The sequence below is a fragment of the Crocodylus siamensis genome, chromosome 11 (genome assembly GCF_052110815.1).
Source record: "Crocodylus siamensis isolate JL-2025a chromosome 11, ASM5211081v1, whole genome shotgun sequence".
NCBI classification, from domain to species: domain Eukaryota; kingdom Metazoa; phylum Chordata; order Crocodylia; family Crocodylidae; genus Crocodylus; species Crocodylus siamensis.
Genome location: NC_143405.1, coordinates 21,901,832 through 21,927,017, shown reverse-complemented (window position 1 = coordinate 21,927,017; position 25,186 = coordinate 21,901,832). Strand labels below are relative to the sequence as shown.

Below are 25,186 nucleotides of genomic sequence, written 5' to 3'. Positions count from 1 at the left end.
TGGAGAATCAGCCTTGTTATACTGTTAAGAGATCTACAGTTGTTAAGCTCAGGAGAGCAGAAAATGCAGGGGAAATGTAAAGGAAACTGATAAAGACAGGCATAATATCCTGCATCAAGTAGTGTAGAGATTCTTTTTTTAATGAAAGTGAATGAAAATCTTTTCTACACTCATTACTATTAATTTTCTAGTTACTGTACAATCTTAGGATCAGATTCTGATGTTCATGTTTACGTTGATATTGCTCGCAGTATAGTATTCTCCTGTTTACAGCTGAAATAGCTATCTATTGCTGTCATTAGTCCAGTAGCACAACAGACCCCAAGCAAGATTGGGGCCCTATTGTACTAGGCTGTGTGTGTAAACATAGTAAGAAACAATCTTCTCCCAAAAGACTTGTGGCATAAGTACACAGGAAGGACTATCAGCATACAAAGCTTTTATCCTCCTGGCTTTTCCCAACAGTTTAAAGAAATAAGAAAGCAATCTCTCTTTCTCTCTCTTCCCCTTTCTTAATACATACCAGTGGGAGTAAGAACTTGAAGTTAGTAACATCTGTGTCTAAGAGAAAGCTTGAATATTGTGTAAACATCTTAGTTAAGGAAATTTAAATGAAAGATATGTATTTTGAATTAAATTCTGAATGTACTAAGGTCAGGAGTCATTCGTCTTTTTTGGAAATAAGTTCAGTAATATCACTGTAATTCCTGTGAAAATTTTCCCTGCATTCAAGACTCATTCCCATTGGTAGACAGGTTCAGTGCTTCACTGGAAAGTAGCAGTCATGGTGTTACATAACTTACCAATTGTTTAAAATGACAAGCAAGACTTTGAGGGGGATAAGGCAAGATGCCATGTTTATTGATTAGAATACTCAAAAGGGTGCTCATTCATTCACACACACTTGGTGTTCGGATATTATAGTTACCAAAGTCCGTTGCTCATAGGTGGCCAGCCTAAGAGTACGAGATGAAGAGCGAGGCCTCATACAGACATGCGTCTCTACTCCAGTGAAGTATGCGGTGTTACCCAACCTCCTGCTGCTAAGTCCTCTCCCCTTTATAGAGGGTATCAAATTGGTATTGAGTGAACGGTTCTACCTTTCTTTTCTTGGTGCCTTCTTTGATTGAACCCCAGTAATCTTCCACTCTGGCAAACAGATGAGTTTACTTGGCAACATTCTGAGTGTTGTCCTTCAGAGCATCTGGCATATCTCAGAGCCTCCTGGTTATCTCTTTTCTTCTTGCTGTGTCTGTTACAAGCTGTATCTTCAGCCTATCCTTCGAATTCTTTTGTCTTTTGGTAACCTGTTTGTCTGTGCATCGTTTTTTCAGTATTTTCTATTCACTTCACACTCATTCATCTATACATGCAAACTATAGTCTTACAAAGTAATTGTTATTCATCATTTATATTCTATAATAACTATCTCAAATTGCTACAATGGGAGGTCATGATAAGGGAGGGAGGAGTCATATAGTTGCAGGATTGAGTTATATTCTTTATTCCATGGGATTTTATTCAAGAGAGCAGAGTAGCTATGTAGAGGTTTTCTTGCATATCTGGTAGGTATTGTGTCTCTCTTTGGCTAACTATACTTGATCCTGCTTCAGCGATATTATGAAGTCCTTTCCAGCCCGATATTTGTATGATTCCATAATTCCAATTATCCAATCTGATTAATTTTTTATCAAGAAAAGTGATATAAAACCCCTGACTACATAGGTTTCTATTAGCACCAGGTTGCTAATGTATATCACAAACTTTCTGTCTGTGATTTGAATATCTTGAGTAGATATCCATATGAATCCTAAGGCAAGATCCCATGGCATTGCATTTTAGGTTTCTTTGCTCTTTGGTTTTAATCTCTAATGAATACTAATGTATTTCCCTTTTCTTAAATATTAAGTGCTTTAGTTATGGATGAGAATTCTGCTATTTCTGAGTCTAGTTTACTTTTGCAGAGCTGGGAGTTTGGAATCCCCTTGTGCAGAGAGCTAGCCATTCAGTATGAAAATCTTTATGATTATCAGAGCCTCAGCTGGATTCGGGTAAGTGAAATCAGCCCCTTTCCCTCTAAGCTCTTTATCCTTTCCCTAGTGAATACTGCTGCATTGGCAAAGGATTCTGAATTTAAAACCCCCAAGATACTACTTCTCTCACAGCTAACCTTACTCCTTTCTGAGAGCAGAAACAGACATAGCAGTTGTGCCAGCATCAAAAGGGTACATGACCTCTGATGCATGTTCCCAACTGAGTCAGTTTTTTTCTAGTCTTTTTTTTTTTTTTTTTGAGACCTAATGCTTAATGCCTCCTTTTTTAGAAAGGTTAATATACCACTTTTTCATAGTTTCCATGAAACTAACTATGAAACCATATATCCTCGCACATACTTACACCTTTTCTCCCAGAATCAGCAAGGGAAAATTGGGGTGCACATTATATGCGAGGAAAAGGGCTCCCACACGTTGAAAAATTTCATGGTGGAGCAGATGTGTAGAGCACTGGCAGCATTAATTGTTACAGCTCTGGGTTTGACCCAAGACATGGCCCTGGACCCAGCATGCTAGGTCCAACCCCAGACACTGGCTCTGGAGCCACATACCAAGTTAGACCCAGCATGCAGCTCTAGAGCCAACTTGCAGCCCTGGACACGGTGCTTGGAGTCAGTAAATGGGGTCAGATCTATTGCTTGCCTGACCAGACCCTGGTGTGCAGCCACCCAGCCACAGCACATGAGCTCTGGAGACCCCAGACCTCAGATTCTTACCTGTACTCCAAGGTAACGCTTTTTTTCTTCTTGAAGTCTTCCAAAATAGGATGTGTTATATTCTGAAGTATGTTATATGCAAGAAAATACGGTATTCAAGAGCTAAAACCAGCATCTTAACTCAGAGTTCTGTGGCTGAGACAAAGCTGCCTTGTGGACAATGGTCCTGAAAGCCCACTGTTGATATACATGTCAGCTTTATTGTCATGGTACTGACGGGTGGGAAATAGAAGAGGAGGCTGTAAAGCTCTCTTTCCTTCCTCCAAACTGTTTTTCATCCCTGTTATACTTCTGCATATCCAAAACTTCAAATGGTCTAGTCCAACTCCACTTCAGTCTTTTTCTTGTCCTTAAGTTACCTGCTGCAGACAGTGGAGCTGATATGATATTTTGGCCAGAAGGTGCTGCAGAAGCTACACTTTTGGAGAGAATCTGGTTAGATCAGGGAAATGGTAGTCAAGAGACCTAGGTTCAAACCTCAAGGTTAACAGTAATTAGCTGCAGTTACGTATTCAGATTGTACAAGTAAATTTTCTTCCATTGGGGGAAAATAGGATTCTCTCTGTTTTTGTCTCCAAAAATACAAAATGGGCTTGATTAAAATTAAATATTTCACTAAGATTTTGTTTAATTATTCAAATACTGTATAGTGCGTTGTAATCCTTTCATAAAAAGTACTATATTAATGCAAAATATTAAAAAGAGATACTATTGTGGTTTAAGATCCTGCAAGTGTAGCAAGAAATCTCATATTGCTCACCTTTTCTATCCACAGAAAATGGAAGCTACATATTTTGATAACATCATGGAACAGCAGCGCTTGGAACCTGAATTTTTCAGAGTTGGTTTTTATGGTCGGAAATTCCCCTTCTTCCTGCGGGTAAGCTAGTTTAATGCAAAGTGCAACATAGCAACCTGGTTTTGTTGGGGAGAGGAATGTTGTGGCATCAGTTTTTCTGTCTAATGTTAAAAATAAGACTTGCTTGAAAAAGAACAACACTGATTAATCCAACTGGGAGGCATTTTGTGTCATTTCCACTGGGTTCTCTGCTGCCCTAGGGCTGTGTACTTTAATATTTCATGTTGCTTGTAACTCTCCGGAATAGTCAAGGATAGCTGCGTCAGCACCTAACGTTTGGGACACTTGAAGCTGGTTTGTGGTTTGCATGCAAAGAGACTAAAAATAAACAGGCATGGAAAATTTTTAAACCCAGGAAGGTGACCATATTACATGCTGAGTGCTGTGAGGTGTGTGCAGTTTGTTATGTCAGTTTTGTACCTACAGCAAAGAAACAGATAGCTTGTTACATCTGCTTCCGTAAAGCCAATTTGCACGGTAAATTCAAGAAGTTGGACCACTGGGAATAGTTCTTGGTGAAAATAGATTTTCAAGTTCACAGAGTTGCAAACCCATATCAGAAGCCTGATATATGCAAATGTTACCTTGGAAAACCTGTTAGATTCAACTTAACTTCTTCACTAATCACACCACACTGTTGCAGCAACTCAGGCCTGTGTACTTACAGACTTACACCACTTCATATCACATGAAACTTACAAAAGCGTTGAATAGGATACAGAGCCTAGTACTGGGCTGATGGACTTCCATTTACCTGTACATTAGAATTTTCAGATATATTCAATTACAGGTATAATAATTCACTAATATTGCTTCTTTTCTACTTGAAAAGGTATTGAGCCTGATTGTTTGCTGGTGTACATAAGATCATTTGAGTTTAATGTTGATTTTTAAGAAACAGGTATAACTCCTAATAGAGAAACAACCCTAAAAGTGGGGTGGAGCTCTGTAGGCTTGTCCATACTGATTGTATTACTCATTCAGAGGTGTGGAGTTTTGAGTAGATACAGCCCTATCCAACTGTGTTGACAAGCTAGCTTGTTACAAGCATTCAGGTTCTCTTAAAGGGAAAGTATAGTAAGAGATGGCCAGAAGCATAGGAGAAGAGGAGGGCAAAGTCTTATTACAGTATCCAGAGGAGAGCCACGCGCATGATCAGAGGTCAGGAAAACAGATCTTATGATGACAGGCTGAGAGCCATGGGACTCTTTAGCCTGGAAAAGCGCAGGCTCAGGGGTGATCTGATGGCCACCTATAAGTTTATCAGGGGTGAACACCAGGATCTGGGGGAACGTCTGTTCACCAGAGCGCCCCAAGGGATGACGAGGTCAAACGGTCACAAACTCCTGCAAGACCATTTCAGGCTGGACATAAGGAAGAATTTCTTTACTGTCTGAGCCCCTAAGGTCTGGAACAGTCTGCCAGCGGAGGTGGTTCAAGCACCTACATTGAACACCTTCAAGAGTAAATTGGATGCTTATCTTGCTGGGATCCTATGACCCCAGCTGACTTCCTGCCCTTTGGGCAGGGGGCTGGACTCGATGATGTCCCGAGGTCCCTTCCAGCCCTAATGTCTATGTCTATGAAAAAATAAGAGTGTGGAGTTCCTTTGGTTAGTAATATACACGTTTTGTAGGTTGCAGATACTTTGGGAGAAGTTTGTACAAGAATTGAAATTGTGGTTTATAGGTCTTTTATAAGAAATGTATTTTATGGAGAGATTGAAGGCGAGGAGGCAGGTTTGAATTGGTCAGAAACAAAGGCATGAACTGCTGAAAAGTGGCTTAGAACAAGGGACAGAGATGAGATATGAAGAGGAAAACAAAATGGTTGCCAGGCATGCATTTTGAATGAGAAAAAGGAGCTTAAAGGAGGCAGAAAAATGGGAGTTGTAAATTTAAGCTAAATTGTGCAAGATCTTTATCGAGCTTGAATTTGTTGTGGAAGATGAGTAGGAGTGGGTGAAAAAATCAGAAGAGATTACAAATGTTACACTACTGAAACAAAAACATGATCAATAATGACAAGCATTTAGAAAATCTTACATGACAGACATAATTTATCCAACTCAAGGACCATATAGAAAAGCCTAGCAACATTAAAAAAGATAGCAACAAAATGCAAAATTACCAACCGTTTTATGGAGATCTTCAGAGAAAATTACCTCGGTGTCCCGTTTTACAACTGGCAAGGAATATTTCAGGAAATGAACAATAATCTAGTCAGCATAGCAGAGACAGCATGCCTAGGGTATAAAGCTCCATAAGATAATACCACCTGTCCTTCAATCATGGAAGCTTGCCTGTATAACAGTATTCATGATTTTTCATTGCACAACAATTATTCTTGGTTACATTCTGTAATTCAGTGTGGGTATTGCTGCTGCTGACATTAATGGCAAACAGAGTGTATGTAATTATAATCTCCATTAATTCTGTAATTATATTCCATAGCAGTGTTTCTGATAGCAGATTAATAGTGTACCAATCTCAATAAAACTCACCCTCCTCTTTCTCTCCCTAATGACCCATACTGTGTAGACATTTCAGAGACTGAGCCCATTAGCTATTGCATGTGCATAGATAATGTGATAATGTGGTTGTTGGAAGCTAATCTAAAAGAGAATAAGATTTTTATGGATTTCAAGTAAGACATGTATTCAGAAATGCTCAGTGATCAAATAGTACCCAGTTCTTGTCTCTGTTTTTTGTGACTGCAAATGTTTAAAGCAGGAAATTACCTTGCTCCCTTCCAAATCTTCCAATTTATGGCAAACTTAATTTAGACATTTCTTTGTTCCTGTTGCCATGAATTCGGCATCTATTTCTAGCTTGGCTATTTATGGCTAGCTAATTAAAACCTTGTCCAGATGAGTATGCACATGCAGTTTTCAGTGCCTACCTCAAATCTGTTTGAGGTGCAGCAAACCACACATAGTGCACATATACCCATTCACCATGCTGCTAATTAGATCCCAGTGAAAAAAACTAACTGCCACTAAAAGCGGTGTGGTACATGTACCAGCAGTGCCTGCTGCCAGAAACAGAACCTGGTCAGCTAGAGCCGTTTTCTGGCTGCCACCTATGCTCTAAGCAGCTGGCTTGGCACTGCTGGTGCCCCAGGAGACCCCACAGGACCCCAGGTAAAGCTTCTGGGGCCCTTCTCCCACCCAAATGAGTTTGCCATGCATTGGAGAGCACATGCAGAGGTATACCTTGGTACAAAAAGCAGCAGCACGTATTTGTGCTGTGGAATACACGTACCACTGCATGTGCACACTCATCTAAATGCACCCTATCTGGTTTCTGTATTACACAAGTTCATGTAGCACCTGCCAAACCACATTTTGAGAGTTTTAATTGGCTTCTGCTGGGAATAATCTTTATTAAATGTACCTCTGGTGTTTTCAGGGCATTATTTTTTTAATCACAATAATTTGATATATAGGCTTAGAATATCCTGGACTGATGCAATCAAATGCAAAACTAGTTGCATGTCATTAGGAGACTCATCTTTAGGATATGGACCTGCTCCAAAGTTGATAAAGTTGGGAATATTGAGCATTACACAGAAAAACAGTCCTGACCATCAGGTAATACTCTTTCCAGTTCACCAGTTGGACTAACGGATATGTGGCATATGACATGTCACAGTTAGATGTTTATATCTGGTATTTTTGGCAATACAATAGACAAGAAGGCAAGTGATAAATACTTATTTTGCCAGTTTTGGTCCAAAGTCAACAACCTGTGCTGAAAGTCAACAATCTTTATTTGTATTCTAGTGCTTACAGCATGGTGCTAGAACTGTCATAAACACTTGAAAAAGCCTATTATTTTCATTGTGTTGGAGTGATGTTGTAGCTGTTATGGTCCAGGAATTATGTGAGAGGCAAGGGTTTTGTGGGTAACATCTTTTATAGGGTCAACTGCATGGTTGGGATAAAGTTGGACAAGGTTTTAAATGCCATGCATTCTTATTAAGGTCATCAGATGACCTGATGAATAATGTATTGCATCTGAAAGCTTGTCTAACTTTATCCCAGACATGTAGTTGGTCCAATAAAAGATATGACCCACAAAAATCCTTGCCTCTTGTATAATTTTCATTGCTAATTTTTATACTTTTTAAAGTTCAGATACTTTAAATAAAAAATTTGCATTTGCCATAGTAGGAACAAAAACATTTATTTAGTGTATTAGCAGTTTGGTTTTGTGTATCTTGTATATTTTGTTATCACAAGTATGAGGTATAAGGCCCAGACACACCACACATTTACCTTTGTGTTGAAAAGAAGTGGACATTTGACATGTAGGATACAATGAAGTTGCGTAGTAGCGTGTTCCAGTATAGAGTTATCCCAGGAAAAACATCATTAAAATATATCACTGTAAGGTAAACTGATTAGGAGTCTTGCATCCATAGTTATCTTGAGATGGCTGTTTGTTTGCTGCAAGCCTTCATCTCCACCTGGTGGTAAAATACCATAAAAGTGTCTATGCAGCACCTACCCTGAGATAGCTATCTGTCTGCTTTGGATCCCAGTACAATTTACGTTAGTATATTAAACCATTGTGAATTACTTGAGTGTTAATGTGCCACATGTCCAGGCTCATATTTTAGCTCCATTTATTCTGTGACTGGAGGAAAAAGCACCTGTACATCAGCCTCACCTCAAGGAGAGGTCAGAGAAAACATGCCTTTTGCTGTTGCAACCAACGTAGTAGTGAAACAGTGCTGTTTTTCTGTCAGACTTTAGTGGCCTTTCATCACCTTTTGTCCTTTTCAGACTGTTCAGACAGGTAATCACTGCTAACACCATAAGGAGTTTTGTCTCTCAATGAAGGTTAGATATGTTAATATACTTCCTCTACTTGGAATAGAGGTAAAATTTCTTTAAAGGAGATTCTTGAAAATTGATGACCCTGGAATAATGCATTTATTATCAAGATTACCTTGGTCCAAAGCTAATGGGCAGCTCCATTGTATTTCTCTGCACAGGTGGATGGATCCTTCCTAAGAAGAAGAATCTAACAACCAGACCTCCTATTGGTCCACACCTCAGAGTGACAGTTCTTTGCCTAGCTTGTACACAGTGGGATATGATTCAGTTCTGCTGCAGTTACAGAGCTATGATAGGCCGATCAGAGGATGGCAGATAGAAATGTTGTTTGGAGAGAAGGAAAATTTTAAAAATCTTCACCATGGAACTTCAACAACAAAACTCACAGCATCACCCAAAGAAGCAGGTTACTGGATACCAAATTTATAACAGGAGATGTCATGTAGGTCATGCAGAATCAGGGAAAAAATGGAGATTTCCTAGTTTGTCACAAAATGTATCTACAGAGCTGCCTTCGTTGCCAGCTGTCCTTACTAACAAAGACAAGATTGGTATGTCCCTGTTTATAGCTACTGAATAGCTACTCAGTTGGGACCAGCTCTTAGGCAGAGACACATGGGCATAAGCCCATCATGCCCCTGAGAGCAGAAGACCCCAGTGGACCCCCAGCACGGAGCTGGGAGGTAAGTGCGGCCCATGGTAGGAGGGCACTAGTTAGGAGCAGGGGCAACTGAGAGGAGCTGAGGAGAGTCACCCCTTCCCCCTCAACCCCCACTTAGCCCAGCCCCCTAGGGAGCTGCATAACCAGAGACTTGCTGCAAAGTGTGAGATTTAAACTTTAAAGGTCCCAGGTAAAACTTCAGTTGTTTCACCTGTGCATCTCAGGCAGAGATGCACAGGTGCTGTACACAAACAAGCCCGGCACACAAGTTAGCACGGGAGTTCACGCAGGAGGGCAAGCAAGAGGGGCACAAAGCTCTAGGCAGCGAGACTGAAGAGAAGGGTTGGCACAGCAGTAGCCCAGGCTACTACTACTTGTGTAATGGTGGTCATGCACTGCACTCCAAAGATCCTTTCCGTGTCTGGAAGCCCAAGTGTCAACCGCAGAATCAGTAGGTCATGCAGCATAAGGGAATTCACCCCTACCCCATCCCAGGGATGGGACTCTTCATAGATTTCATAGATTTCTAGGGTCGGAAGGGACCTGGTAGATCATCAGGTCTGACCCTCTGCTCCAGGCAGGAAAGAGTGCTGGGGTTAAGTAACCCCAGCCAGATGCCTGTCTAATCTCTTCTTGAACACCTCCACGGTAGGGGAAAGCACCACCTCCTTTGGAAGCCTATTCCATATTTTGGCAACCCTTACCGTAAAGAATTTCTTCCTTATGTCCAATCTAAATCTGTTCTCCTTCAGTTTGTGGCCATTATTTCTGGTAACCCCAAGGGGCGCCCTGGTAAACAGAGTGTCCCCTATTCCCTGCTGACCCCCCCATTATGAGTTTGTAGGCAGCCAGGAGTACTGAAAAGCCTAGGGCCTCTGATGGCAGGCTTACTTGCCTGTACACAAATGCCAAGAGCCTGGGGAACAAACAGGAGGAACTGGCCCTTCTACTATATGATCTCATAGGAATAACAGAGACCTGGTGGGACTCCACCTATGACTGGATCACAGGTATAGATGGCTATACCTTGTACAGGAGGGATCGTATTGCTTCGAAAGGGCAGGTTGGAGTTCTCTATGTGAAGGAGCAAGATGGGCAACTTGAGACCCTCTGGGTTAGATGACAAGGTGAATGTGGTGAAGGGGATATAATGGTGGGAATTTACTACAGACCTCCTAATCAAGAGGAAGATCTTGACCATGCATTTGCTAGGGAACTGGCAGAGGTTCATGCACTCAGTGCATGGTTGTCATGGGTGACTTCAACTACCCTGACATCTCATGGAGGAACACTCTGCTAAATCTGATCGGTCATGTAGCTTTCTCACCTACATTGACAAACTTTACTCATCTCAAGAAATCTAAGGGCCAACAAGTGGTAAGTCACTCCTGGATCTGGTACTGCCCAAAGGAAATAATCTAGTGAGTGATCTGAGAATCAAAGGGAAGCTGGGAGACAGTAATCACTAGTTGATCACTTTCTCTTTCCATTGCAAAGCTGGCAAATCAGTCAGCAATGCAGAAATCCTTGATTTTAGGAAGGCTGACTTTCATAAGCTCAGGAGGCTGGTTGCTGAGGCCTTGAGAAACCATGATCTGATAGAAAGGGAAATCTATAATGAGTGATCATTCCTTAAGGACATGATCCTTGAAGGACAAGGGAAATCCATCCCAACCCATAGGAAAGGTAGCAAAAGGGCTGGGTGATCCCCAGGGCTAAATAGAGGACTCATGGACCTCTTACAGCTGAAAAAATCCTATAAGGGATGGAAGACAGATAACATCGCCAAGGAGGAGTATTCAGCACTGGCACACACCTGTAGGGAGCAAACTAGGAAGGGCAAGGCCGAAACCAAACTCACACTGGCTTCAGGAATCAAGGACAACAAAAAGTCCTTCAGATAGGCGGGTAGTCAGAAGAGAAACAAGGACAACATTGGACCCTTGCTAAACCAAATGGGGCAGCTGACAACCGACACCCGGGAAAAAGCTTATCTCCTTAATGATTACTTTGCGTCAGTCTTCCACCAGTCCAAGGGGATCACCCTACCAAACAAGATGCAGGATTGCCAGGGTATGGGTGAACACTTGCTCAGTATTGTCGTAATGGAGCACTTTTCTAACAGTAACCTCTATGTTAATACCACATTTAAGAGTTAGACTCATTGCCAGGTTTTTCCCCTCAAAGTCACAACTCAGTATTAATTCTGAGACGCATCATGCTGTGTCCCCATGCTTGTACATTGATGTGCATGGGTAAAGTGGGCTTTGGCTGCAGTGGTACCAGTGAAATGCTGCTGCCAGAGTAGCAGAATTCAGCAAGTCTGCTTCTAAACAAATACCTGAACTTAATAGTGTAAAGTGGGGATTTGGGGCAGAAATTAAATTCCCTTCCATGCAGAAACAGCTGAAGAGCCACTCTCCAGTGGATAATTCCTTTATGATTCCCAGTGCATGCATCTGAGTGCACAGATTCAGGCTGTGAGATGAGAACAAGATTTTAGATAGTTTGGCAGTTTATATTAGCAAGGTCAAACTGCTTCTTATTTGAAAAGCATAATTTGGAAGAGTCACTCCTAACTTGGTGGAAATCTCAGTAGCTTATTTGTAGAATTTACAGTTGTCTTAAAAATCATTTTACTCAAATATGCTATAGGAGTGGGATTTAAGTATCTCCTTGACCCTGGGCATATCCTTCTACTTTAATTTGAAAAAAAATACAGTGTAATTAAATTAAGTTATTTATGCTTTAGTTCATCGGCAGTGCTCTGTTGCTTTATACCTGCACATAAAATACAAGTAGCTTTTCTGAAGTATGGAATAAAAGAATAGTGACAGCACATTGCCTCAGGAATTGTTCCCTGATTGGAATTTTTCTGTATATCTGAGTCAAAATAAAAAAATGAGGACGTACTTTTAGTGTGGATGTAGCGGAAAGATTGGACCCAGATCCCAATCTCATCAAGTCAAGTCAATAATATGTCATTTACTTTATGGGAATAGAATTAAGGAATAGAATTAAGAACATTATCTATATTTTTAAATACCATAAAAAACTCAATTTTGCTTGCAAAAAACATATCCTAAATGCTGGATAATGGCTGTTTCTCTTACTCTGTCAATTTGGATAAAAGAATTTAAATCATATTTTGACCTGCTTTAATTGCTTTATATCTTAATGGAATAAATAAGGAAACTAGAATATTAGCAAAGCATGCTTTACTTCTCGTAATTACTCTTAATAATTGCTTGTGCTCTATGTGCCATCAGTAAGCAAATCTTGAAGAATGGGTTGTTGATTCCTGTGCTTGATCCCATTAATATTAAAGATAGATGTTAAAAGTATGAATAACTAAAAGTAATAATGAATAGCTAATTGCATCATTTTTAAGATGTTTTCTGAGTTTTGTCATTTATGTTTATTTTTATTTTCAGTATAATAAAATCAAAGGTAAAATACATTCTATTACTATCTATTAAGGAGGAATATTCCAGTTAAATAGTATAAGGCAAAGAGATCAGTTTAGAGGAAAGTGGCTTTGATGCCTATCTTTGTTGCAGAATAAAGAGTATGTATGTCGAGGCCACGACTACGAAAGGCTGGAGGCCTTCCAGCAGAGGATGCTGAGTGAATTCCCACAAGCTATTGCGATGCAGCACCCAAACCATCCAGATGACTCCATCTTGCAGTGTGATGCTCAGTGTATCCTTTAATGAACAGACAATCTCATGTTAATAAAATTGTTGTAGGACATAAAGGGTGAAGGGCTGTTTCTTAGAGCTTCATTTTTTCATATCTATGTCTCGTAATAGACATTATGATTACATTCATCTCTTCATGTAGTGAACATCTAGTTGGACATAATAGCCCTGTTTTGCTCAGAGAATACTGTAAGTCAAAGCTGATGTATATTTGCAAAACTGTATAGAAAAATTTACACAGCATCAGGTGCTGTCCATATTTTGCTCTAACCTGTACTGATAGCACTCTTCTAAAGGATATAACATTTCAGCAAACATCCAACCAGATACCTTCTGCAATTCTTTCTTGCATTTAGATTCATGTCTGGTCTCGACATATTTCCTATTTTGTTTGTCATTTCAGCCACTTTTCACACTGCGCATTCTCTCACATTCCAACAACGTGCCTTTATTGGACAGAATATCAGACTTGAATCTGCTTCTTCCCCTTGATACTGATCTGCATTGAGACTTTAAATGCTGAAAATAAAAGTAATGAGGCTGTGCAGCATATCAGGACTGACTCGCATAGTATTTATATGGGGTTGTGGACATTTTAACCCTGACAGGAGGAAAAGATTGCTGGTTGGCTCTTCTTTCAGGGACACTGAACAGTATTTTCTGAATAAGGCTACTTGTCAGTGGGCAGATCTACGCATGCATTAAGGCCCTTTTTCTAATGTGCATTAAATTTAGTATCTCCAAGGTGAGGTACTAAAATGTGCATTAAGCTGCCTTAATGCACAGTAATGAATGTGCAGGGTTTTTAAATGATGCTTAATGTGCAGTAGCCTATCTTTCTGTGCACTAGCCTAATAGCGTGGTTTTTTACATGATGCTTTAATGCGCAGTAAAATAGGCTACAGCACATTAGAGCACACATATAGATACACCCAGAGAAGTCAATTTACCACCAGCAGCTTCATCAGTATTTCCCACTCCCATTGCAGTCTTTCATCCCTTATCAATCCTACACCTTTTTAATGCAACTTTTGGCTTGATACAAAAGTTGATCCAACTTAACTAAATAGGCTTCTAAACTGAGTTATTTTAATCAGTACAAGTTTAGGTGCAAAGAAGGCCTAACTGATTAAAATTATTTTCAAAGTTATTGAGGTGCTTAAATCCCTTGGCACACATTCATTTCATGTTGCCATGGGATCTGACCCCAATCGCAACAATCATCTGATCCCCAATTCCAACAGTCATGCCTCCTGCCATGCCACATATGCATGGCAGAAGGCATGGTGGTTGGAATCAGGGCTTAGGTGCCATTGTGTCATTACTGCTTGCTAGAGCAGAGGAAGCTCAAGATCATAACCTGGGCTCCCCCTGCACCAGCAAGTTGAAGGAGAAGTATCAGCACATCCAGCCAGGGCCAGCAGTCATCTGATTGTCATCTCCAGCCCCTGTGGCCACACTGGGGTCTTGAACCATCTCTGGAGTGGTCTAGGGATGGAGCTGACAATCAACTGATTGTTAGACCCGGCTGGGACAGTCCCAGGTTTGGCTTGAGACCAGGGCTGTCAAACCAGGCCGAGAATCATCAAAACCCAATACCCACCAGCTCTGACACTAGTTTTAAGTTCCCAGTGGGGAAGCCTGAGGAAGCTGCTTCAGCACAGTCTTTAAAACTCCCTGGGCACCAGAAGCTAGAGACCAGCGAGCATCTGCCTGCTGTCTGATCTGGAGAGTTTTGAAAAGAACAGCTACAGCCCAGGGATCCATGGTACAGGGCACAGGCAGCTGGGAAGCTGGGAACTCCTGGCTTCTTGGTAGCTCATTCCCCCACCATGAAATGATGCCTGTAGTTGGGAGGTCGGAGCTCCTGATTGCCCAGCTGCCCATGCCCACACTGTAAAGCAGTGCCTGTAGCTAGGGAGTGGGGACCTCCACAGGCACCCCAGAAACTTAAAAAAGTGGGCATGCGTTTGAGGTTCCCAACAGCTTCTTAAAAGGTTTGGAGCACAGTGTACCCAAGATCAAGATGTACCCTTCTGTCAGGCTTACAGCACGCCCCGCCCCCCAGTCTGCCTCTGAGGATTGGGTGGAGGCACCCGGTCCAGTACCTGATACTGCCCCCCAACCTAGTTACACTGATCAGGTAGGGGAGGCCTGTGTCCTGGACCCTGGGGCTACCCCATTCTGGATCCCTGTGCTCAGCTGAGCCTACAGATCTGTCATAGGTCAGGCCGAACATTCCACACATTCAATTTAAGGCATGATACAAATGTATTTGCTATATTATTATGCCATAATTGGCTTTAACACAGGGGTGGGCAGAATGCGGCATGCAGGCCAGATGCAGCCTGCCAGGCCATTTTATCAGGCCTGCGGGGTCCCTAAAAAATTTAGAAAATTAATATTTATCTGTCCCTGGCTGCCTGTCATCCAGCTCTCAATGGCTCACCAAAACTCAGTAAGCAGCCCCTCCGCCCACAATAATTGTCCACCCCTGCTTTAACATGTGGCAAGGTTACTGTTTATGGCATGATTAACATTTTAATCATACCTTAATTGTAACATATGTCAGGGCCAGGGATCCTGATGGATGAGAAGTGAGATTTACAAAAATGTCTAAGCAGACGGATACATAACTCTATCCAAATCAATGGGAATTAGGTGTCTTATCTGCCTTGGCACTTCTGTACATCTCACTAGGCACCTATCTACATATTCAAGTACTGAAATATGATACAGCTGGCTTTAGGATCCTTAGACTCTAGAGGGCCTGGTGGTGCTAGTACCACGTTATGTTGCTACTTTAAAGTAGCCATGAGTAGAGAGAAGTACTGGAGTAGGAGAGCATGGATTTCATACCCATTGCAGTTCTTATGACACTATCTGGCATCCCTAAGAGAGGTGAAACAGAATTGTGCCTCCTTTCACTTGGGAAGGCAACTCACTGATTTTCTTTTTCGTGCCATTGTGTGTTTCTTTGACTCACCCATTTGCAGATTTGCAGATTTATGCAGTGACTCCCATCCCAGAAAGTGTAGACGTGCTGCAAATGGACCGAGTCCCTGATCGCATAAAGAGCTTTTATCGTGTTAATAATATCAGGAAATTCCGCTATGATAGGCCTTTTCACAAAGGCCCAAAGGACAAGGAGAATGAATTTAAGGTGGGTGGGGTTGGTCATGGTAATTAAGTGTTAATTTCTCCAGGGCAGTAACATTCTTCCTAATTCTATATTGACACAGCACCTCACAGGATCCTAATTCCATGGCTCAGGGTATGAAGCAATGGGACTCACTTTGCTTGTTGACATGTAATTACTCAGAGAGTTAGCTCGGCTCCCAGCTTATCGATAGGAGAATGGGGGAGCCGAGCTTTAGTGACTAATAGGCAAGTTTAACACACTTCTATAAAGCATACTGAGAGTTGTCAGTGGGGGTGAAGGAGGAGAGGGGGATATTGCAACCTTGAGTTTCATGCTACAATCCTTTTTTTAAAACAATACCTGCTCAGGAGATCAATACATTCTCAATTGAAGCCGGGTGGGGGTAACTGCAGAAGACATTGGTAAGCCTGAGATTTTGATTCGCCATGTTCTTCATCTTCTGTATTATTTTTCTCAGAGCTTGTGGATTGAACGTACCACTCTGACCCTGACTCACAGTTTACCTGGGATCTCTCGGTGGTTTGAAGTCGAGAGGAGAGAGCTGGTAATATTCATTATATTTCTAACTGGAATTTGAATGGCTAATTTCTTCAAGACATAAGATAGGCAACCTAAAGGCTCTTGGCTGGGGTCTTGCAGTTGAAAAATTCGTGTTTCATTGGCAGATGTTGAGTTTATTCCTTTCTCATAGTTTCTCTAGCTGAAGCAGTTGCTAAACATAGCCAGAGAAGTAATGTAAAGGGGATGGAACAGTCAGATGAAGTAGGTGCCAATACAGGGGGATGACGAATCCTGGTGCCATCTCCCATCAGTCATTTGAAGATGTGACAGCTACTGTAGTTGCTAACTAAGCTGAGCGTATTGTCAGAGGATCTGCCCAATACTGCCCAACAGTGAAATGTTTGTGAAAATCTGGCTATGTGGCTAGCTACTTTGTGAATCCCCCCAAATCCCAAGAGTGCTTATCAAATAATAGTGGAGATTCATTTCATAGTAAGGAAAGGACTATATTAGCACTAAAGTGCTCATGGCATTTATTACTTTGTAGGTTGAAGTAAGCCCTTTGGAAAATGCCATTCAAGTTGTTGAGAACAAAAATCAGGAGTTGAGGACATTGATCAGCCAGTATCAGCACAAACAAATGCATGGGAACATTAACCTGCTCAGCATGTGCCTGAATGGAGTGATTGATGCTGCTGTGAATGGTGGCATAGCACGGTACCAGGAGGTAAGTCAGAATTGTTCCTCTGAACTTAGTATCAACCGCTTAAAAACGATTTTTCGCTAGCATTTCCTGTACTGTACAGAAGAGAAAGTGACTAAGAAACATGTCAGATAGAAAAAAAATATTCATATATACTCAAATTTCATCAACCTGATCCCATGTTGCATAGTGAAGCTTCATATTTTGTTGTTTTACTGCAGCTTTGGGATGTACTGTATTTACTCAAATATAAGACAGCTCCCTGACAGTTAATTCTGTATATGGAAAATTTATAAATATGATATAATTTTCCAGGTATAGAATCTTATTATTGAAGTTTACCTTCTTCCCACTGGTACAGTAGAGAAAATAAATCTGGGGGATCAGGCAGCCCCCTTGGCCACTGCCCCCCAACTTCTCCCCCACCTCCTTACTGTCAGATCCTTCTCTACCTGAGCACATGGAAGTAAGAGCAAATTTGAAAACCCTGACCTTGAAATAAACATACCAGTAGTAATTTGCATATAGTACAAAAAGGTAAAATGCATCAATTGTGGATGAACTAAGTCTGTGGTTACAAAGACTTAGTTCACCAGAACTGATGCATTTTACCTTTTTTTTTTAAACTGCTGCAGATTTTAGCTATAAACACTCTTAAATAGAACCACTGGTACCTATTTATCTATAGTACAAACTATTTTTTTGTCTTTTCAAGGCTAAATCAGTTCCAAATTCAATTGAGTAAAGCCCAATAGTCAAGTTCCAAAATTTAACTGAGCAGAACTCAGTTGTCACGTCTATGTGGCTCTACCACCAGGCAAGTATCCTCCCTCCCAAATCCAAGCATGTGGCCTACGTGAAAGCCCCAGGGCCGAAGGCCTTTGAATTCAGATGTCCTCTGCCTCATTTGATCTTTTGGCTAGGGGCAAGTAAAAGCAGGGGGTATCTGAACTCCAAGGCCTCCGAGATTGAGGCTTGCACATAGGATGCCTGCCATGGATTTGGGAGTATGTGAAGCCCCAGGCTGAAGAGTCTGAGAGTTAGGATACTTACTGATGGTAGTGCCACACAAACTTGAATGATTGATCTCTGCTCAGATGATAGAATTTGGAACTGATTTGGCCTGATACATGACATTTAAAAAAAAAAGGAAATCCAATTTTTTTTATTTTTTGAGGGGAGGGGAGGGGTGGGGAGGCTGTCAGAGCTTGCTCCGGCCTCTCCAATGCTGGCCTTGTAGTACCTCTAGGCCCAGTGCTCATTCCCTCCTGGGGGAACAACTGCCCACTTTTTTAAGAGGCACACAAAAAAAAAGGTTCCCATCAGCATGTTTGTTCAATATGGACCACATGTTTTATAGTCATGCTCAGTGTTGGCTGCATTTAATCAGCGGCATAGTTGGTTTTCATTAGACAGTGTATTTGATAAGGTTTCCTTATATATGAATGTAAGACGAGGGGCTTGTCTTGTATTCTTTTTAAATATAGTTTAAATGTCTTCTGACGGGAAGTTGCTGACTGATGCTTCTGAAAAATTGTCTTTTCTTGCCAACTTCCAATGTAGTCTTAGCCCTACAGGCAGTAGCATAACTTGGGGGTAGGTGGCTGGGGCATCAGCCCTGGGTGCCAGTTCAGAAGAGACACCATTATGGAGCCTCTAGGGAGCCTGCAACGTTACCGCTGCCTGTGTGCTTGTGTCTGGGCAGCAACAGCAGCAGCAGCCGTTGCCACTTCTAAAGTCTGTGCAAGGAAGTAAACATTCCCATTGCGAGGACCCAGGTGCCAACATTTAAAGTTATGCCTCTGCCTACAGGAAACTGATATGCTATTTCCTTGGTCTGGAGTTATTTAAAGATGCACATTAGGAAAAGGAGATTTAGGGACGCTTGCCACATGATGATGATGATGGGCCATATATCTAGGTCATGTATGCCCTGCAGAGAAGCACAGAAAATGCTCGTCATCCTTTATATTATTTACTACTTCAGTCACTTGTTTCCTACAGCTCCTCGACATAATTGAGTGAAACCTATATAAAATTCCAGTAATGGGCTGAGCAGAGGCATAGTGGTATTACTCTGCACTGTCTTGTGGGGAGATTTAATTGGCTCCTTGATCCATTGGGGTTGAGAGGGCATACTGTATAATATTTAACTGTGGCCTTTTTGACTAATTGAGCAGGAGAATTATCTGGAGAGTTAAAACCATACTAATATAGTCCCAGAATACTAAAAGAGATCAATAAAATGCAATTTCTACTGCTTGCCTAATATAAATGCATCCCCTAGGATTTTTGTCCCTTTTCTGCTCCCTCTGTGACATACAAGCATAATGAAATGTTTCCTAATAAGCAGATTTTTCTTCCTCCCACAGGCCTTTTTCGATAAAGATTATATCACCAAGCACCCTGGAGATGCAGAGAAAATCACACAGCTCAAGGAGCTCATGCAGGAACAGGTACTGCTGTGCTTTCAGAGAGGAAGGAATAATACTGTGGTAGTATTTGGATTTCTTAGCAATCAGTATAAATAATCTAGATCTAAATATTGCATTCAGAAGCACAGAAATGAAGTCTAAGATGTAGGTAGTGCATTTAAAACAAAGGGAAAGGAGATGGCAAAGGTGTTAATACACTGTCCTTTAATTTTTCTAGACCTGAGTTGAAGCCTAATTAAGATCACAAAGTAATGTTTAGCTGTCTTAGTTTAGTATCTAGAGGATTTCTTTCTACATTACAAATCTACCATTCATTTTGATGTTGTAAGCAGTCTTTCCTCAGTAGTCTCAGTATAACCAAAGTCTGGACCAAGGTAGGTTTACAGAGCCGTATAGGAAAAGCTTATAGAGCGCCAATTTGTATTAATAACCATGCCTGTATCCAGTGTTCTTGCAGCCTTACTTCCCCAAACATAATGATCTCACCATATTGAGCTAGTTTGGTTGTAATTCCATGCTCTGGAGGGGACAAAAATATGAAAGTCACATCACTGTTAAATGAAATATGCCATCTTAAAAATGTGCCCAAGCCTGAACAGGGGACTGTGACAGACATATCATGGCCACATCTAGACGAGCGCAGCCATGCAGTATGTGGCACCGCAGATGCATCTGTGGCACCATATACCACACATTCAGCTGTTCTCCAGACTGCAAGGGACAGCATGGGGGGGGTGATCCCTGGATATCCAGGGGTCAAAAAAACCTGCACAAAAAAAAACAAGGTGGTGTATGCGGGGGCAGTGCGCATTGCTCAGAACTGGAGCCTGACCAGCTAGAGCCATACTCCAGCTGCCGACCAGGCTCTGAGTGACAGAATCACTGATGCTGCAGTCCCAGGAGGCCCCAGGACTCCAGGAAAGGTTGCTGGGGGCAGCCCAGTTTCCTCTACCCCACACAGGGTAACTTGCTTTGGATCAAAGGGCACATGGCAGAGGCATTCCCTGGGGACAACTAGCAGTGGTACAAGGTGTCCTGCTGCTTGTCCCCAGGGAAACAAATGTCCACGCTCATGTGGACATGGCCCATGTGTCTTCATTATTAGCAAAAAGTCCCTTAATTTCTGTATCTCTGATCTCTTAACTGTAGAATAAGGATAATCATATACTTTAGGGTTACCATACGTCCAGGTTTTCCCAGACATATCCTCTTTTTGAGTTCTCCAATCTCCATCTGGGTGCTTTTTTGAAATTTGAACAAATGTCTGGGTTTCTGCTTTGCTGTGCTGCTGGGAGCAGGGGGAGGGCGATTGGAGGCAGGGAGCACCACATGCATCTGCATACACATACAGTATGCAGCCAGGCAGAGGGGTGGAAGCAGCCTTATCATCTGCATTCAGGAAAGTCTGGGGGGTGGGGGTTAGAGGCCCAGGCCTTGGGACTGTCTGGCAGGCGGGGGGGGCAGGGGTATTTGGAGGGAACAGATGTCTGAGTGAGGCTGTGGCTGCAGCAGGGCAAGAGGGGCAGGGGAAAGTGCCTACCTCACCAGTGGGGGAAGGGGCAGAGGGCCCCTTTGAAGGCAGTGGGGAACTCTGTGGCCAGGCTGGCAGCACAGGGGCCGGTGCCCGTGCTCGCGGGGGTGGAGTGGCCAGGAGACACTGCCTGGGAAGGAGGGGGAAGGGAAAGGGAAGCATGGCCAGGCCACCTGGCACAGTGTGGGAGCCCCAGCCCAGGGTGAGGGATGCCACAGGCCTCCCCTCTTCTTCCTTCCAGCCCACACTGGGGCTGGACTCACTCCGCTGCCACCCTCATGAATTGGATTGACCGCACACTGACTTGGTTGAGATGGGGGCAGCTGGGGCCCCCTCCGGCAGGGCTGGAATGAACAGCTGGGCTGCAGATCAGGAGTGAGGAGCACTGTCAGGGGTGGGGGGGCTGTGGCTTGGGAATGAGGGCACAGGAGGGGCAGGGAGCTTGTGGTTTGGGACTGCAGGGCACTGGCATGACTGTGGGGGCTGCAAGTCAGGAGTGAGGAACAGTGGCAGAATCAGTTGGGACTAAGGGTCGCTAGCATAGCCTGGGGGAGCAAGGGACTGTGGTTTGGGAGTGAGGGGCAGCAGTAGGGACAGGGGGCTGTAGGTTGGGAGTGAAGTGTCCCCCTGAGAGGTGTCCTTTTTTTTAGACCTGGAAATGTGATAACCCTACTTATCCCAGTATTCAAAGCGGAGGGTTGGAAGATCAATTATCTATTGTTTGTCCAGTGTTTGGATAATGAAAGTACTAAATACTACTACTATTCTTCTTATTATTACTACTACTACTACTGCGGTGGACTTTCTTCTGAGCATCCATGTAATCTTAGTCAATTACTTGCATTATATTTATGTCCTTTATAAACAAATAATGAGCAACACAGAGAGGACAGTTGTGAGTGTTCAAACAGTTCTTCACCACACAGATTCATGGTAGGAAATCCTTCTGAAAGCTTTCATTAACAACTTTGATTCCTTGTCTGACACTAGATGGGGGGAAGTATTTTCTGTGGGAAGGCTTCACAGGTTTTCCCTGGAGAATGAATAAACTTGGTCATTTTTACTGTTATTTCTTGCAAATGTAAACTAACTTCTCATATCATAAATGTGTTTCTCTCACACTTTAAAATACTTGTTAAAGTAACGAATGCTTGTCAGATATCAGTGTGGTAATTTCAGCAGTCTTGCAAATGAGCAATGGAATGTTTTACAAAGATGCTTTGTTCAGTGACTCATTTAGAGGACATAATCATGATAGCGTCTCCTGGACTGAATGTAGATTTTTTTGCATCATGATGTTATGATTTCTTTTTACTAGGTTCATGTCCTAGGAGTGGGTCTGGCAGTACATGAGAAGTTTGTACACCCAGAGATGCGTCCCCTGCATAAAAAATTGATTGACCAGTTCCAGATGATGCGATCTAGTCTGTATCATGTAAGCTGAAACCCATCCTTTCTAAAAATTTTGAGAAATCTAGAGCCATGATCAGACCTTGTTCAGTTGCAATAAAGTGCACACAAGAACTGAGCAAAGCAACATAGATTAAGCGTATAGGACAAACTCATACAACAACTGCTTTGGTTTCTTAGGCAAAGTTTGTGAACTGAGTATTTAATTCATACTGTGCTATTTTTAGTTTTTAAAGGTCCCTGTCACCTAATGTGCATCAATGCTGAACTGACAAAAGATCTGAAAAGCTAAATTCCAAGGCACTGTGTTATCATGCAGTACTGTGCAGCAGAGGAAAGAAGATGACTAAAGAGTACTAGATACCCATCCCACACAACACAGTTCCTGTAATTTCAGAGCAGGACAGTTCGGCCCACCAATATATGTGCTGCTGTACAATTCTTTTGTTCTGGAGTTATGTGTATGCAGTTATATTGCATGTTCTTCAGCATATGTGTCAGCTGGATGAGTGGCTGGACAGACATACCTACTGGAAGAGGCAATGTATAGGCCAACATGGTTGTTGGATGTGCCTCCTCATCTTCTTTAGAATGCTAAGAAGTCCTGTCTTGAGGTCTGTGTCCCCACTCTTATCGGAAAGCAGAAGATTGGTCTCATAGTCAGAATAACTGTGCCTACCTTAAGCTTTTTATTCTGAGATGTCCCACTATCAGTTCAGCTCCAGCAGATCCACAATAGAAAGAGAACAAATGTAGATAAGTGGCTGATGTTTTAGCACCACGTCAAATAAATCTTCTCAAAGCAAATATCCACCAGCCACCCCTTCATACATGAGCATCACATCTTATATGTGCCTTATACTATTACAAAGAAAGAACAAACAGGACCTTCCATTAAAAATGTGCTTTAGGAAAATTCTCTGTGTGGTTCCCAGTGTTGAAATAGTGAGGTCTATTTAGTGCATTGTTTAAACAAGTGTTCAGGATTTGATTTGCCTTTAATTTTGTTGGGGGATTTAAAAACAGCTTGCCTTTTGGAACTGCCACTGAAATCATTATTTTGTTAGTGTGTTTGCCACTCAGCTGTCCACGGCGAGGGGAGAGATGTCCTTTTTATGTAATTACCACTTGTTAAAATTGGCTAATGCTGGGAAGCCATGGTTATTTAAAGTGATAGACTAAAACTTAGCTTTGGTAGCACATAGTAAATAGGTTTATGAAACTAATGTGTTGTGATGTTAGAGTTTCATGATCAGCACTTCTTTTTGGATTACTGCCAATTAATTCAAAAGCTTAATCAGATGTTAATTATATAAAAAAGCAAACTAAGCTAAGTCTTAGTGACGAATGTCTCCAGATCTGGCTGCAACTGTAAAACCAAACAGAAAGCATTAGGAAGCTTAACATTGTATAAGAGCAATGCAACTTCCTTTTCTTTTCTTTTTCTTTTCTTTTTTTTTTTTCCAGGAAATCTGATCAGTTATTACTCGAGTGTTGTTCTTCTTTTGGCCAATTTATCTGCTTATATTCCTCTGAATCCTCTACAGTGAGGGGCACATCACTGAAAAGTCACCACTTTTTGGGGTGGAGAGGGGAGGGGGCTACAGCATCCATAGAACAATCATTATCTTTATTCCAACTGTTGACTATCCAGTTAATGTTTACTTCATATCACTGTGATGACAGGACATATTTTTTCCACTTCTTAGATTAAATACTGTTTTTTCTGCATGTCACATGCTCCCCAGATAAAACAAGTACTTTGTTTTGGGGAAGGCAGAATGAAGAAAAAAGGATTTTTCTAACTCACTCACCATCCCTTTTCTACTCAGACAAAAGCTAGTTTTAATCCTTTTACAGCTGAATTGTCAGCAGCTCTTGAATATTCATCCAAAAGCCAAAATTGTAGCTGTTGCTGAAGACTCAACTCTATAGCCATATCTAGGAAATAGGAGGTGAGAAACCAGGAGAAGCTAATAGCAAAATTTGAACAGAGGATAGGATTTCTGTGAGTGACATCTTTTATTGGACCAACTGCATATGTAAGATAAACTTTTTAAAGACTTGCTTTTAGATGCAGTGCATTCTTCTTCAGATCAAAGGATAGCTTAATTAGTGGAACATCAAGGCTATTAGAGGGTCATTAACACCTTCAAAGTAAAGATCAATTAACAGGAGGTAGATAATAATGAGCCATTAAGCCAGTTGACTCCCTCAGCAATGTCTGAACAGAAATGCCACTGCTGCCACTGGCCAATTAGTTTTAAACTTGGTGTGGACCAGGAATCAAAGCACCACTCCCCCCACCCTCAGATCTGCCTCTGCTGAACTCTGCCTCTCCCTCCATACAGCTACTGAAGGAAAGCGAAAGAAAAAAGGCAGCAGCCATCTTACAGCATGTCCATGCTTCTATTCCGGACAAAAAATTACCTTCCTCACTTAAATGCAACACAATTTTGGAAAGTTAATTTGGGGGGGTGTAGTATGTGAGTAAATATGGTATATAGGTACTTCAGCAGACATCTTAGAGTAGTCATTGACTCCACTCTCACTAAGAGCCATATCCACCTGTTCCTTTGTGCTCTTTTATGCTATAATACTCTAGGTCA

The 25,186-nt window shown here is 41.9% G+C and overlaps 1 protein-coding gene across 10 annotated transcripts in view; it reads left to right on the top strand.

The window, feature by feature from the left end:
* Positions 1-25,186, top strand: part of DOCK3 (dedicator of cytokinesis 3) — a 632,225-nt gene that overhangs the window by 570,083 nt on the left and 36,956 nt on the right. For all 10 annotated transcript variants that reach the window (XM_090021446.1, XM_090021452.1, XM_090021451.1 and 7 more), the window contains exons 39-46: positions 1,965-2,051; positions 3,546-3,650; positions 12,694-12,835; positions 15,831-15,997; positions 16,455-16,541; positions 17,046-17,225; positions 19,574-19,657; positions 22,486-22,602. In XM_090021446.1, the coding sequence (XP_089877572.1) occupies positions 1,965-2,051; positions 3,546-3,650; positions 12,694-12,835; positions 15,831-15,997; positions 16,455-16,541; positions 17,046-17,225; positions 19,574-19,657; positions 22,486-22,602 (969 nt within the window). The remainder of the gene's footprint in view (positions 1-1,964; positions 2,052-3,545; positions 3,651-12,693; positions 12,836-15,830; positions 15,998-16,454; positions 16,542-17,045; positions 17,226-19,573; positions 19,658-22,485; positions 22,603-25,186) is intronic.